We start from the raw sequence: 15852 nt of genomic DNA on the forward strand, positions 1-15852 counted from the left end.
GTCACGGCGGACGCGAGTCTGTCAGGGAGTCTTCCTCCGCCACAGGGCTCAGGGTACATGGACTCAGCAGAGTCCTCCCTCCAGATCAATGTTCTGGAGATAAAGGCAGTGTTCTAGCCCTAAAAGCGTTCCAGCCATGGCTGGAAGGCAGGCAGATCCGAATTCAGTCGGACAACGCCACGGCGGTGGCATACATCAACCACCAAGGCGGCACAAGCAGTCGGCAAGCCTTCCAGCAAGTCCGGCGGATTCTGCTGTGGGTGGAAGCCACAGCCTCCACCATCTCCGCAGTTCACATCCCGGGCGTAGAAAACTGGGAAGCAGACTTTCTCAGTCGCCAGGGCATGGACGCAGGGGAATGGTCTCTTCGACCGGACGTGTTTCAAGAGATTTGTTGCCGCTGGGGGAAGCCGGACGTCGACCTATTGGCGTCCCGGCACAACAACAAGGTCCCGGCATTCATGGCACGTTCTCAAGATCACAGAGCTCTGGCGGCAGACGCATTAGTTCAGGATTGGTCGCAGTTTCCACTGCCTCACGTATTCCTCCTCTGGCACTGCTGCCCAGAGTGTTACGCAGGATCAGATCCGACTGCCACCGCGCCATCCTCGTCGCTCCAGACTGGCCGAGGAGGTCGTGGTACCCGGATCTGTGGCATCTCACGGTAGGCCAACCGTGGACACTACCAGACCGGCCAGACTTGCTGTCTCAAGGGCCGTTTTTTCCATCTGAATTCTGCGGCCCTCAACCTGACTGCGTAGCCATTGAGTCCTGGATCCTAGCGTCTTCAGGGTTATCTCAAGAGGTAGTCCCTCCTTACAAGCGTCGGCTAGAACCCTGGGATCGGAACAGGGTGATACCGGCTCTTCAGAAACCACCCTTCGAGCCAATGAGGGATATTCTCTTTCACGCCTTTCGCAGAGGCTGGTCTTCCTAGGGGCAGTCACGTCACTCCGCAGAGTGTCTGACATAGCGCTGTCATGTAAAGTCCCCCTTCCTGGTGTTTCACCAGGACAAGCTGGTTCTGCGTTCGGTTCTGGAATTTCTCCCGAAGGTGGTATCCTCTGTTCATCTCAATCAGGATATCTTCTTACCTTCTTTTTGTCTCATCCGGTTCACCAACGTGAAAAGGATTTGCACTTGTTAGGTCTGGTGAGAGCACTCAGACTCTACATTTCTCGTACGGCGCCCCTGCGCCGCTCGGATGCGCTCTTTGTCCTTGTCGCTGACCAGCGTAAAGGGTCGCAAGCTCCCAAGTCAACTTGGCTCGGTGGATCAAGGAACCAATTCTTGAAGCCTACCGTTCTGCTGGGCTTCCGGTTCCTTCAAGGCTGAAGGCCCATTCTCCCAGAGCCGTGGGTGCGTCCTGGGCGTTGCTGCACCAGGCTACGGCTCAGCAGGTGTGTCAGGCGACTACCTGGTTGAGTCTGCACGCTTTCAAGGAGCACTATCTAGTGCATACCTACGCTCGGCAGATGCCAGCTTAGGTAGGCGAGCCCTTCAGGCGGCGGTTGCCCACCTGTAGGAAGGAGCAGTTTTACGGCTCTTTTACCGAGGTATTCTTTTACCCACCCAGGGACTGCTTTTGGACGTCCCAATTGTCTGGGTCTCCCAATGGAGCGACAAAGAAGAAGGGAATTTTGTTTACTTACCGTAAATTCCTTTTCTTCGAGCTCCAATTGGGAGACCCAGCACCCGCCCCTGTTCCCTTCGGGCTGTTATTTCTTTGTGTACACATGTTGTTCAGATTGAATTGTTCTTGGTCATGGTTTCAGTTCTCCCAACATCCTTCGGATTGAATTTACCTTAGACCAATTTATAAGTTTCCTCCTTCCTGCTTTTGCACCAAAACTGAGGAGCCCGTGATGCACGGGAGGGTGTATAGCAGAGGGGAGGGGTTTACACTTTTAAGTGTAATACTTTGTGTGGCCTCCGGAGGCAGTAGCTATACACCCCAATTGTCTGGGTCTCCCAATTGGAGCTAGAAGAAAAGGAATTTACGGTAAGTAAACAAAATTCCCTTCATTGTTTGTCCTCTATAACTAACTTGTTATTATATTTAAAGGGGCCAATACTATCCTTTGTTTTCCTTTTGGCATTAATGTATTTATAAAAGATTTTGGGATTTATTTTAATGTCATTGGTGATTTTTGTTTCAGTAGCTAGTTTTGCTTGTTTGATTTCTTTTTTGCATTGCCTATTGATATCTTTATACTCCTGAAATGCTATTGCTGTATTCTCAGCCTTCAAGATTTTAAACGCCCTTTTGTTTTTGTTTCATTATACTTTGTACAGTCTTATTTATCCATAGTGGTTTTCTTTTTATTCCGGGACATTTTATTACCAGAGGGTATACGTTTTTTACAGGACTCTAGCAGTATATCCTTAAACTTTCCCCATTTATGTTCAGTATCCCCAGTTACCATGACTTTGTCCCAATCTACACATTTAAGCTCTTCCCTTAATTTGTTGAAATCAGCTTTCCTAAAATTCCAGGTTTTAGCATTTCCCCTTTGAAATGTTCTATTGAATATTACGTTGAAGCTTACCGTATTATGACCGCTGGTGCCTAAGTGCTCCCGAACTTGTAGATCTGAAATTGTCTCCGGTCTATTTGACAGGACCAGATCTAGCAAATTATCTCCCCTCGTCGGTTCATCTACCATCTGAGGGAGGAAATGGTCTTAAATGGTAGATAAGAATTTACAGCTTTTAGCACAACCAGAAGCTTCTATGTCCCACTGTATGTCTGGATAGTTGACATCCCCCATAATAAGAACTCGATGATTATTATTATTATTAGCTGCCTTTTCAATTTGTTCCAGCATTTCACCCTTTATTTGTTCAAGTAATAAGGGTGAAATCTAAACGTAAAACTAGTCCCGCAAAAAACCCCAAACACCCCAGTTATAAGTCTGTTTCTGTGTTGACAGAAAAATAAAAGTTTATGGCTTTATGAAGAAGTGGTAGGAAAAAGCGAAAATTGGCCATGTCTGGATAGGTTTAAAGTAACTGGGCATTACCAGTGTGAGACATGTTATGACTGTCTGCTCTTTCATAATCTTACACAGATTTGCAATTTTAGAGTTGTGTATGTGTATATAGATATATTATGCATGCACGCCGTGCTCACCGGACGGAGTGAACACATAGTGAGATGGGGTTGTGTGTGTAGTGGTAACCACTTTGAGGCTTGCACACATGTTAGACTGTCAGCTGAACTTGCCACTATTGACTGATTTGGCCCACTGTATTGTGCGTAAGGACCGTGATGAACTGTCAATTACACGTCTGATTTTGGATTTACAATCGCATTGTTCTTCTTCAGATAAGCTACCAGGCAAAATGTTAGGTAACAGCTTTGTCTTGAACACTTGTCCGAGAACTCGTGTATGGGTGTGCCGAAGCATTATTCATCCAACTGCTATCTTATGTATGTGGCCAGCCTTCGTTCCCTAGCTAAATAAATGATTTGTTAATTGCTTTCGGCAGGTGTGATGATGGCAGTTGATACAGTCATTGAAGAGCTGAAGAAACAATCAAAACCAGTCACCACCCCTGAGGAGATTGCACAAGTAAGTAGTTTGCAATGTTGGCAGTAAAATCCATACAAGAACTCAAAATTTATTTACAGAGTAACTACTGTTATATGAAATAAAATTTAAATCAATAGTACATATGGAAAAAAGAAACATAATATATCCAAGAAATCTGCTTCTTCCCCCACCAGGAGCTGATCTTTGACTCCCAATATAGGGTGAATTTTGTGTTCAGTGATAACGTTTACCACATATCTACTTTACATAATCACCAATTTTTAAATATATTTGTTAGGAAGTTGGATGGGTTAGTTTATCAGCAATTTTTAATTTCTCCAACAATTTACAAAACCATCTTATTAGGGCCCACATCACATTTGAAGTGAGTTTAAAAGGCCTATATGACAGAAAATATCCAAAAGTGACACCATTGTAAATACTGCACCCCTCAAAGTTCTCAAAACCACATTCAAGAAGATCATTTAACTTCAGGTGCTTCTCACTAAACTAAATGTGAAAGGAAAAAATTGAACTTATTCCCACAAAATTACTTTAGCCCCAAATTTTGCATTTTCACAATTTGTTGCACAATTTCTCCTGAGTGTTCCAATACCATTTATAGACCAACTAAAATTATATTATATATCCGACATATACAGAAAGTGCTTAGTACAAGTGAACATATAGCCTAGTTAGGGAGTCCAGGAAATATAGATTAATTGGTTCTAATTTGTCGGAGGGGGGAGGTATAATGCCTAACTAAAAACACCCAACCTCGCCCTTCCTGACAACGGAGGGTAGCCCTAATTTTTTGGATATCCCCACTCAACGATGGCTAGCCCTAATTAAACCTGACCCTCACTAGTAGGGGAACCATCACCACATAGTTTCATAGTATGGAGATCTTGCAGGTGCATATATAACTCTATGGGAGGAGGGAGGAACTAGAGGCAGATACTTCATTCTTCTACAAGGTCATCACCAAACGTCATCTCTCTCAGTAATTGGAAAATCTTTTTGCTGAAGTCACATTTTACCCCTGAATTTTGAGGCAAATTTGCTGGCCAATCAAGCACAGTCATACTGTGGTTATTAAACCAGGTTTTTGGCAGTGCCAAGTCCTCCTGGAAAATGATATTTTCCATTCGCCTCGACCGCACCCACGAGAGGGGGATCCGCCCCCTTCAGGACAGGAAACCTACAGATAAAAAGGGGCGGTCCTCCCTCATCAGTTGGTTCCCGGTCCTGAATGGATCGGAACCTACAGCTACCTGGGACCAGCAAGCATCAGTGCGGTTTTCAGTGGAACGGCGGAGCTTCGAATCCAGAAGCACGGTCGGTGGAGCTCCCCTCGTGGACTCCACCCTCTTAATGCACCGCGTCCCCTTTGCCTTGGTCCGGGTAGCGCCGGGCATTTTCTATTGGTCATGACTTGCTTGACACAAGGAATGCAACAGTTGTAGCCCATGTCCTGCATACGTCTGTGTGTGGTGGCTCTTCAAGCACTGACTCCAGCAGCAGTCCACTCCTTGTGAATCTTCCCCCAAATTTTTGAATGGCCTTTTCTTAACCATCCTTTCAAGGCTGCGGTTATCCCAGTTGCTTGTGCACCTTTTTCTACCACACTTTGCCCTCCCACTCAACCTTCCATGCTTTGATACAGCACTCTGTGAACAGCCAGCTTCTTTATCAATACCCTCCAATACCCTTACCCTCCTTGTGGAGTGTGTCACTGACTGCCTTTTGGACATCTGTCAAGTCAGCAGTCTTCCCCATGATTGTTTAGCCTACTGAACCAGACTAAGGGACAATTTTAAATGCTTTGGAAGCCTTTGCAGGTGTTTTTGTGGTAAGTTTTCTAATTTTCTGAGATGAGTTTTGGGTTTTCATTGGCTATAAGGGGGCGCTCGCACATCCGGCTTTTCGCCGGTTTGATGGATGCGGCGCACGCCTGTACAGTATGATACAGTACAGTGGCAGCGCTGCAACTTCCGGGTCACATGCTCCGGTCACATGACAGCATGTGACTGGCACTTGTTGCACTGCCACTGTACTGTATACACTGTACTGGCGTGCACCGTATCCGTCAAACCGGCGAAAAGCTGGATGTGTGAGCGCGCCCTTAGCCATAATGTTGATGATTATCATAAACAAACACTTGGAATAGATCACTCTGTAATGATTCTATATAATATATGCTTTGCCCTTTTTGTTTTGAATTACTGAAACTAACTTTTTGATATTCTAATTTATTGAGGTTCACTTGTACAGTGGGTAACAAAGTATTCAGACCCGTTTTAAATTTTTCAATTTGTTTCATTGCAGCCATTTGGTAAATTCAAAAAACTTTTTTTTTTTTTTTTTTCTCTCTCTCTCATTAAGTACACTCTGCACCCCATCTTGATAGAGAGGGGGTAAAGAACAAATGTAGAAATTTTAGCAAATTTATTAAACAAGAAAAACTGAAATATCAGATGGTCATAAGTATTCAGACCCTTTGCTCAGTATTGAGTTGAAGCACCCTTTTGAGATAGTACAGCCTTGAGTCTTCTTGAGAATAAGGAAACAACAAGTTTTTCGCACCTGGATTTGGGGATCCTCTGCCATACTTCCTTGCAGATCCTCTCCAGTTCCGTCAGGTTGGTTGGTGAACAGACATTTTTCAGGTCTCTCCAGAGATGCTCAATTGGGTTTAGGTCAGGGCTCTGGCTGGGCCAGTCAAAAATGGCCAGAGTTGTTCTGAAACCACTCCTTTGTTATTTAAGCTGTGTGCTTAAGGTCATTGTCTTGTTGAAAGGTGAATCTTCGGCCAAGTCTGAGGTCAAAAGCACTTTGTAACAGGTTTTCTTCCAGGATATCTCTGTACTTGGACAGCAGTATCTTTCATTCATTGCAACCGGTCATCCTGTCCCTACAGCTGAATAACACCCCATATCATGATGCTGCCACCACCAGGTTTCACTGTTGGGATTGTATTGGGCAGGTGATGAGCAGTGCCTGGTTTTATCCACACATACCGCTTGGCATTATCACCAAAAAGTTCTATCTTCATCTCATCAGACCAGAGAATCTCATTTCTCATAGTCTTGGAGTCCTTCATATGTTTTGGGGTTTTTTTTTTTTTTGCAAACTCTATGCGGGCTTTCATATGTCTTGCACTGAGGAGAGGCTTCTGTTGGGCCTCTCTGCCATAAAGGCCTGACTGGTGGAGGGCTGCAGTTATAGTTCACTTTGTGGAACTTTCTCCCATCTCCCTACTGCATCTCTGGAGCCCAGCCACAGTGATCTTGGGGTTCTTGATTACCTCTGTTACCAAGGCGCTTCTCCCACAATTGCTCAGTTTGGCTGGACAGCCAGGTCTAGGAAGAGTTCTGGTGGTCCCAAACGTCTTCCATTTAAAGGGTACCTGTCATCAGAAATTTGGCTTTCAACCTAAATGTTTCCCCCTCTGCAGCTCCTGTGCTGCATTCTAGTAAGGTTTCTATACTTTCTGTGCCCCTTTTTAAACCAAAACAAATACTTTAAAAAGTTATACCTTTTTGGTATGAAAATCTTGTAAATTCTCCATGGGGGCGGACTCTCTGGTGTCCGTTGCTGTCCCTTACGCCGTCCCTCCACGCTCAAAATCATCCCTCAGGACGCCGCCCACTGCGCCCGAGGTCCCGTGCACGCCAGGACACCTGGTGACGTGGTCGCAGGCACGAGAGTATGGGCGGCGCTGTGATTGCATCGCAAGTGCCCGCCCATACTCTCGTGGCCTCGCTCTCCCCTCTGTACGTTGTTCAGATCCTCTCCGCTTCCTCTGTGCTGTGCTGCTCCGCTCCCATCTATTTCCTGCTGCAGGGTACGATGGGAAGGAGGTGACGTCTGGTCATTTGGCCGGCGCAGAACGGTGGAGGCAGAGGGGAAAGTGCGGTCACGAGGTTATGGGCGGCACTTGCTGATGACACAGCACCGCCCATAACCTCGTGCCTGCGCAAAACGTCACCAGCGGTCACATGTGCACGCAGTGCACAGTCCCGCTACAGTCGCACCGCGCATGCGCGGGACCTCGGGCGCCCAGGGGCGGCGTCCTGAGGTTTGAAATTCAGCATTCGGGGGGCGGCGTAAATCGGCAGGAGGACAGTAACGGACACCAGGCATGGATAATTTACGAAATTTACATACGAAAAGGTACAACTTTATAAAATGTTTATTTTGGTATAAAAGGGGCCAGAAAAAAATAGAGGAACCTTGCTAGAATGCAGCCCAGGAGCTGCAGAAGGGGAAACTTTTAAGTTTATAGCTAAATTTCTGGTGACAGGTTCCCTTTAAGGATTATGGAGTCCATTGTGCTCTTAGGAACCTTGAGTGCTGCAGCAATTCTTTTGTAACCTTGGCCAGATCTGTGCCTTGCCACAATTCTGTCTCTGAGCTCCTCCGCAGTTCATTTGACCTCATGATTCTCATTTGGTCTGACATGCACTGTGAGCTGTGAGGTCTTATACAGACGTGTGCCTTTCCAAATAAAGTCCTATCAGTTTAATTAAACACAACTGGACTCCAATGAAGGAGTAGAACCATCTCAAGGAGGATCACAAGGAAATGGACAGTATGTGACTTAAATATGAGTGTCTGAGCAAAGGGTCTGAATACTTATGACCATGTGATATTTCAGATTTTCTTTAATAAATTTGCAAAAAATTCTACATTTCTATTTTTTTTCTGACAAGATGGGATGCATAAATGCATTAATGAGAAAAAAATGAACTTTTTTGAATTTACTAAATGGTTGCAATGAAACAGAGCGAAAAATTTAAAGAGGTCTGAATACTTTCCGCACGCACTGTATATGCCTGTGAGGCTGAGTTTTGGTCTGGAGACCACAGGCCAGTCGGTTTGCTTTTCATACACAGATCATGAACTTCAGAACTGCGACTTTACAATTGGAGTCTGTTCTTGTGAATAAAACTTACAAACTTTTCTTTGTCGCTCTATTGGGAGACCCAGACAATTGGGTGTATAGCTACTGCCTCCGGAGGCCACACAAAGCACTACACTTAAAAGTGTAAGGCCCCTCCCCTACTGCCTATACACCCCCCGTGGGATCACGGGTTCCTCAGTTTTCAAGCTTTGTGCGAAGGAGGCTGACATCCACGCATAGCTCCACTGTTTAGTCAGCAGCAGCTGCTGACTATGTCGGATGGAAGAAAAGAGGGCCCATACTAGGGCCCCCAGCATGCTCCCTTCTCACCCCACTCTTTGTCGGCGGTGTTTGTTAAGGTTGAGGTACCCATTGCGGGTACGGAGGCTGGAGCCCACATGCTGCTTTCCTTCCCCATCCCCCTCAGGGCTCTGGGTGAAGTGGGATCTTACCGGTCTCCAGGCACTGAGGCCGAGCTCCATCCACAGCCCCTGGGATCTGCTGGACATGGAGCTGAGTATCGTCAGGGACAGGGCCCTGCTACATTAAGGTAGTCTGTGTCCCCGTGCAAATCGCGCACACACACACCAGCATTGCTGGGTGTGTTAGTGCGCCCGGGACAACAGCGCTGCGCGCGTGTGCCACACTATCTTCAGCTAGCTGAAGGAGTTAATGGTTTGGAAACGGTCGCGCCGGCCGCTGTCGTCAGTTTTAACTGCGGCGCGGCTGGGACTTGTGGTTCGCCGGGGACTTCCGCGCTCGCCGTGCATATTTGACGGCCGCGCTTACTACTACAGTCCCCGGCTTTTTGCGGCCTAGTTCGTTTCGTTCCCGCCCCCAGGCCTGCCAGTCAGAGTGGGGGCGGGACGCTGTGCAGAACGTCAGCGCCGAGGGCTGGAGTTTACTTTACCAAGCGTAAATTAAGTGCCTTTCTGGACCACTCTGACTTCAGAGAAGCAGTTCAGAAACACTACGCTTCTCCAGATAAGAGTTTCTCCAAACGGCTTAAGGATACACGCTATCCCTTTCCCCCTGACGTGGTCAAGAGCTGGACCCTGTGTCCAAAGGTGGATCCTCCAATCTCCAAGCTTGCGGCTAGATCTTTAGTTGCAGTGGAAGATGGGGCTTCACTTAAAGATGCCACTGATAGGCAGATGGAGCTCTGGCTGAAATCCATCTATGAAGCTATCGGCGCGTCGTATGCTCCTGCATTCGCAGCTGTATGGGCACTCCAAGCTATTTCAGCTGGTCTTGCGCAAATTGACACTGTCACGCGTACATCGGTTCCGCAAGTAGCGTCCTTAACCTCTCAAATGACTGCATTTGCGTCTTACGCTATCAATACTGTCCTGGACTCTACGAGCCGTACGGCAGTGGCGTCCGCCAACTCCGTGGTTTTACGCAGAGCATTGTGGTTAAGGGAATGGAAGGCAGATTCTGCTTCCAAAAAGTGCTTAACCAGTTTGCCATTTGCTGGTGACAGACTGTTTGGTGAGAGATTGGATGAAATCATTAAACAATCCAAGGGTAAGGATTCATCCTTACCTCAGCCCAGACCAAATAAACCACCAACAGAGGAGGGGACAGTCGAGGTTTCGGTCCTTTCGAGGCTCGGGCAGGTCCCAATTCTCCTCGTCCAAAAGGACTCAAAAGGATCAGAGGAGTTCGGATTCTTGGCGGGCTCAGTCACGCCCAAAGAAAGCAGCCGGAGGAACCGCTACCAAGGCGGCTTCCTCATGGCTTTCGGCCTCCTCTCTCCGCATCCTCGGTCGGTGGCAGGCTCTCCCGCTTTTGCGACATTTGGCTGCCACAGGTCAAAGACCGTTGGGTGAGAGACATTTTGTCTCACGGGTACAGGATAGAGTTCAGCTCTCGTACTCCAACTCTATTCTTCAGAACGTCTCCGCCTCCCGACCGAGCCGATGCTCTTCTGCAGGCGGTGTGCTCTCTAAAGGCAGAAGGAGTGGTGATCCCTGTTCCTCTTCAGGAGCAAGGTCACGGTTTTTACTCCAATTTGTTTGTGGTGCCAAAAAAGGACGGGTCTTTCCGTCCTGTTCTGGACCTAAAACTGCTCAACAAGCATGTGAAAACCAGGCGGTTCCGGATGGAATCCCTCCGCTCCGTCATCGCCTCAATGTCTCAAGGAGATTTCCTAGCATCAATAGACATCAAAGATGCTTGTCTCCACGTGCCGATTGCTCCAGAGCACCAGCGTTTTCTACGCTTCGTTATAGGAGACGAACACCTTCAGTTCGTAGCCCTGCCTTTCGGTCTGGCGACAGCCCCAAGAGCCTTCACCAAGGTCATGGCAGCAGTAGTAGCTGTCCTGCACTCTCAGGGTCACTCCGTGATCCCTTACTTGGACGATCTACTTGTCAAGGCACCCTCTCAAGAGGCATGCCAACACAGCCTGAATGTTGCGCTGGAGACTCTCCAGAGTTTCGGGTGGATCATCAACTTTTCAAAGTCAGATCTCACCCCGACCCAATCGATAACATATCTTGGCATGGAGTTTCATACTCTCTCAGCGAAAGTGATGCTTCCGCTGGACAAACAGCGTTCACTACAGACAGGGGTGCAATCTCTCCTTCAGGGCCAGTCGCACCCCTTGAGACGCCTCATGCACTTCTTAGGGAAGATGGTAGCAGCAATGGAGGCAGTCCCTTTCGCGCAGTTTCATCTGCGTCCACTACAATGGGACATTCTCCGCCAATGGGACGGGAAGTCGACGTCCCTAGACAGGAACGTCTCCCTTTCTCAGGTGGCCAAGGATTCTCTTCAGTGGTGGCTTCTTCCCACCTCATTGTCAATAGGAAAGTCTTTCCTACCCCCATCCTGGGCGGTGGTCACAACGGACGCGAGTCTATCAGGGTGGGGAGCAGGGTTTCTCCACCACAGGGCTCAAGGTACGTGGACTCCGCAAGAGTCCACCCTTCAGATCAATGTTCTGGAAATCAGAGCAGGGTATCTTGCCCTACAAGCCTTCCGGCAGTGGCTGGAAGGCAAGCAGATCCGAATTCAGTCGGACAACTCCACAGCGGTGGCATACATCTACCACCAAGGAGGGACACGCAGTCGGCAAGCCTTCCAGGAAGTCCGGTGGATTCTGACGTGGGTGGAAGGCACGGCATCCACCATATCCGCAGTTCACATCCCGGGCGTAGAAAACTGGGAAGCAGACTTCCTCAGTCGCCAGGGTATGGACGCAGGGGAATGGTCTCTTCACCCGGACGTGTTTCAGGAAATTTGTCGCCGCTGGGGGATGCCGGACGTCGACCTAATGGCGTCCCGGCACAACAACAAGGTTCCGGCCTTCATGGCACGGTCTCACGATCTCAGAGCTCTGGCGGCGGACGCCTTAGTTCAGGATTGGTCGCAGTTTCAGCTCCCTTATGTGTTCCCACCTCTGGCACTGTTGCCCAGAGTGCTACGCAAGATCAGGTCCGACTGCCACCGCGCCATCCTCGTCGCTCCAGACTGGCCAAGGAGGTCGTGGTACCCGGATCTGTGGCATCTCACGGTAGGACAACCGTGGGCGCTACCAGACCGGCCAGACTTGTTGTCTCAAGGGCCGTTTTTCCATCAGAATTCTGCGGCCCTCAACCTGACTGTGTGGCCATTGAATCCTGGATCCTAGCGTCTTCAGGATTATCTCAAGGGGTCATTGCCACCATGAGACAGGCTAGGAAACTATCCTCTGCCAAGATCTACCACAGGACGTGGAAGATATTCTTATCTTGGTGCTCTGCTCAGGAAGCTTCTCCCTGGCCATTTGCATTGCCTACGTTTCTTTCCTTCCTGCAATCCGGATTGGAAAAAGGTTTTTCTTCAGCGCTCTATTGGGAGACCCAGACGATTGGGGTATAGCTACTGCCCTCCGGAGGCCACACAAAGCACTACACTAAAAAGTGCAAGGCCCCTCCCCTTCTGGCTATACCCCCCCGTGGTATCACGGGTTCTCCAGTTTTCAAGCTTTGTGCGAAGGAGGTCAGACATCCACGCATAGCTCCACAGATTTTAGTCAGCAGTAGCTGCTGACTATTTCGGATGGAAGAAAAGAGGGCCCATATAGGGCCCCCAGCATGCTCCCTTCTCACCCGTGGATGGTGTTGTAAGGTTGAGGTACCTATTGCTGGTACAGGGGCTGGAGCCCCACATGCTGTTTTCCTTCCACATCCCCTTGTAGGGCTCTGTGGAAGTGGGATCCTGCCGGCCTCTAAGCTCTGACGCCGGGCTCCATCCACAGACCCATAGCACCTGATGGATACGGAGCAGGAGTACAATCAGGGACATGGCCCTGCATCATACAGGTACTCTGTGTCCCCGGCAGGCACAGACACACTCCGGGCTGGCTGGGTGTTGTAGTGCGCCGGGGACCGTAACGTTGGAGTTAGTGTTCCTACAGTTTACTGGGGGACTTTGTGTTGTGGGAACGCAGCGCCGACCCCCACTGGACCGGGCGGCGCTGCTGTGACTTGTAGTGCGCCGGGGACACGCCGACCGCGCTTTTACGGCGGCGGCGTTTATAAATCCAGTCCCCGGCTTTTGCGGCCTAGCTCCGCTTCGTTCCCGCCCCCACCCTGTCAATCAGGGTAGGGGAGAGACGCTGTTTCGCAGCAGCGACGAGGGCTGGAGCCTGATTTACATGCTCCAGCCCTCTCACTAGGCACAGAGGGAAGCAGGCTTCCCGCTCTTAGCCAGGAACGCCCAGGGCCCGCCCCCCCTCCTCTTCCAGGACGCCGGCAGCCATTACATGCAGTCTGGCTGGAGGAAGGACGCAAGGCTCTGGGAGACCTGGACTAGGGGGCTTTTGGAGACCACACACCCGCTCTTAAGCGGGCGGTAAGCGGCATTTCAGCTGGCCCCTCTAGTGCCTCAGTGTGTATTGGTGTACTGTGTCACCAGATATATATATTTATTTATTTCTTGCACTGTGAGGTCGCTTCCTGGCTGGATACCCCAGATCGCTCTGAGGAGGCAGCAACATGTCATCCACAAAACGCAAGGCTGCCAAGGCTAGGGCTATGTACACTGCGTGTGCTGCATGTGGGGCTGCTCTACCAGCAGGCTCCAAAGACCCCCATTGTGTGCAATGCTCAGATCCGGTGCTGCTTCGCCAGCCGGAGTCCGGAGGGGTAGTGACCCAGGCTGAGACGCTTGTAAGTCCTGCCCCGGTGTCAGGGACAGACTTTGCAGTTTTTGCTGATGGAATGTCTGTGACTATGGCAAAAATCCTTGAAACTTTGCAATCCATGACTGGGGCTCAGTCTATGGACACGGCGAGGTCTCTGTCCTCTAATCCCCCTCAGTTGGATTTAATCCAGACTGCAAGGGGGTCCCCGGCTTCCCAGGCTGAGTATTATGACTCAGATGATAGCCCCAGCCACCCTAAGCGAGCTCGCTGGGAAAGACCCTCAACGTCATCACACTGCTCAGGGTCTCAGCGCAATCAGTCGCCCTGTGATGCGTCTGAAGAGAGTGATCAGGAGTCTTATCCTGGAACCCCTCTCAATCTGGATACCCCGGATGGGGACGCCATGGTAAACGAGCTTATCTCAGCCATCAATAGACTGTTGGATATTTCTCCCCCAGCTCCTTCTGCAGAGGAGGCAGCTGCAGAGCAGGAGAAGTTTCGTTTCCTCTATCCCAAGCGTAAATTGAGTGCTTTCTTGGATCACTCTGACTTCAGAGAGTCAATCCAGAAACACGACGCTCATCCAGAAAGGCGTTTCTCTAAACGTTCTAAGGATACACGTTTTCCTTTCCCCCCTGATGTGGTCAAGCGCTGGACCCAGTGTCCAAAAGTAGACCCCCCGATTTCCAAACTTGCAGCTAGATCCATAGTTGCAGTGGAGGATGGCGCTTCACTTAAGGATGCCAATGACAGACAGATGGACCTTTGGTTAAAATCTGTCTATGAAGCTATCGGCGCGTCGTTTGCTCCAGCATTCGCAGCCGTATGGGCACTCCAAGCTATTTCAGCTGGTTTAGCAAAAGTGGATGCTATCATACATCCAGCGGTGCCGCAAGTGGCGTCCCTTACCTCGCAGATGTCTGCGTTTGCGTCTTACGCTATCAATGCGGTCCTAGAATCTACCAGCCGCACCTCAATGGCGTCCGCCAATTCGGTAGTTCTGCGCAGAGCCTTGTGGTTAAAGGACTGGAAAGCAGATGCTGGTTCCAAAAAATGTTTAACCAGCTTGCCTTTATCTAGAGATAGACTGTTTGGCGAGCCATTGGCTGACATCATTAAACAGTCCAAGGGTAAAGACTCTTCCTTACCCCAGCCCAGATCAAGCAAACCTCAGCAGAAAAAATGGCAGCAGAGGTTTCAGTCCTTTCGAGGTTCGGGCAAGACACAATTCTCCTCGTCCAAAGGGACTCAGAGGACGCAAAGAGTCTCAGATTCCTGGCGGGCTCACGCACGCCCCAAGAAAGCAAATGGAGGAACCGCTTCCAAAGCGGCTACCTCATGACTTCCAGCCCCCCCCCCTCCGCATCTCCGGTCGGGGGCAGGCTCTCCCGCTTTTCCGACATTTGGATGTCACAGGTCAAAGACCGGTGGGTGACAAACATTTTGTCTCGCGGGTACAGAATCGAGTTCAGTTCTCGTCCTCCAGCTCGGTTCTTCAGAACCTCCCCACATCCAGACCGAGCAGATGCCCTGCTGCAGGCGGTGGACTCCCTAAGAGCGGAAGGAGTAGTGGTGCCTGTACCGCCTCAGGAACAAGGGCGAGGGTTTTACTCCAATCTCTTTGTGGTTCCAAAAAAGGACGGCTCGTTACGTCCTGTTCTGGATCTAAAGCTGCTCAACAAACATGTGCACGCCAGACGGTTCCGGATGGAAACCCTCCGCTCTGTCGTTGCCTCAATGTCTCAAGGAGACTTCCTTGCCTCAATAGACATCAAAGATGCTTATCTCCACGTGCCAATTGCTACAGAACATCAACGTTTTCTACGTTTTGTGATAGGAAACGACCATCTTCAGTTCGTAGCTCTGCCATTCGGTCTGGCGACAGCCCCCCGGGTCTTCACCAAGGTCATGGCGGCGGTGGTAGCAGTCTTGCACTCTCAGGGACACTCGGTGATCCCTTACCTAGACGATCTACTTGTCAAGGCACCCTCTCAAGAGGCATGCCAACTCAGTCTACATGCTACGCTGGAGACTCTACAGACGTTCGGATGGATCATCAACTTTCCAAAGTCGAATCTGTCACCGTCACAGTCGCTAACGTATCTTGGCATGGAGTTTCATACTCGAGCAGCGAGAGTGAAGCTTCCGCTGAACAAGCAGCGGTCCCTACAGACAGGGGTGCAATCCCTCCTTCAAGGCCAGTCGCACCCCTTACGGCGCCTCATGCACTTCCTCGGGAAGATGGTGGCAGCCATGGAAGCAGTTCCCTTTGCGCA

General features: G+C 49.7%; 1 protein-coding gene across 2 annotated transcripts in view; it reads left to right on the forward strand.

Moving 5' to 3' along the window:
- HSPD1 (heat shock protein family D (Hsp60) member 1) overlaps positions 1-15852 on the forward strand; it is a 282968-nt gene that overhangs the window by 93019 nt on the left and 174097 nt on the right. For both annotated transcript variants that reach the window (XM_075317799.1, XM_075317798.1), the window contains exon 4: positions 3493-3575. In XM_075317799.1, coding sequence (XP_075173914.1) covers positions 3493-3575 — 83 coding nt within the window. The remainder of the gene's footprint in view (positions 1-3492; positions 3576-15852) is intronic.

This window comes from Anomaloglossus baeobatrachus, chromosome 7 (genome assembly GCF_048569485.1).
Source record: "Anomaloglossus baeobatrachus isolate aAnoBae1 chromosome 7, aAnoBae1.hap1, whole genome shotgun sequence".
NCBI lineage: Eukaryota > Metazoa > Chordata > Amphibia > Anura > Aromobatidae > Anomaloglossus > Anomaloglossus baeobatrachus.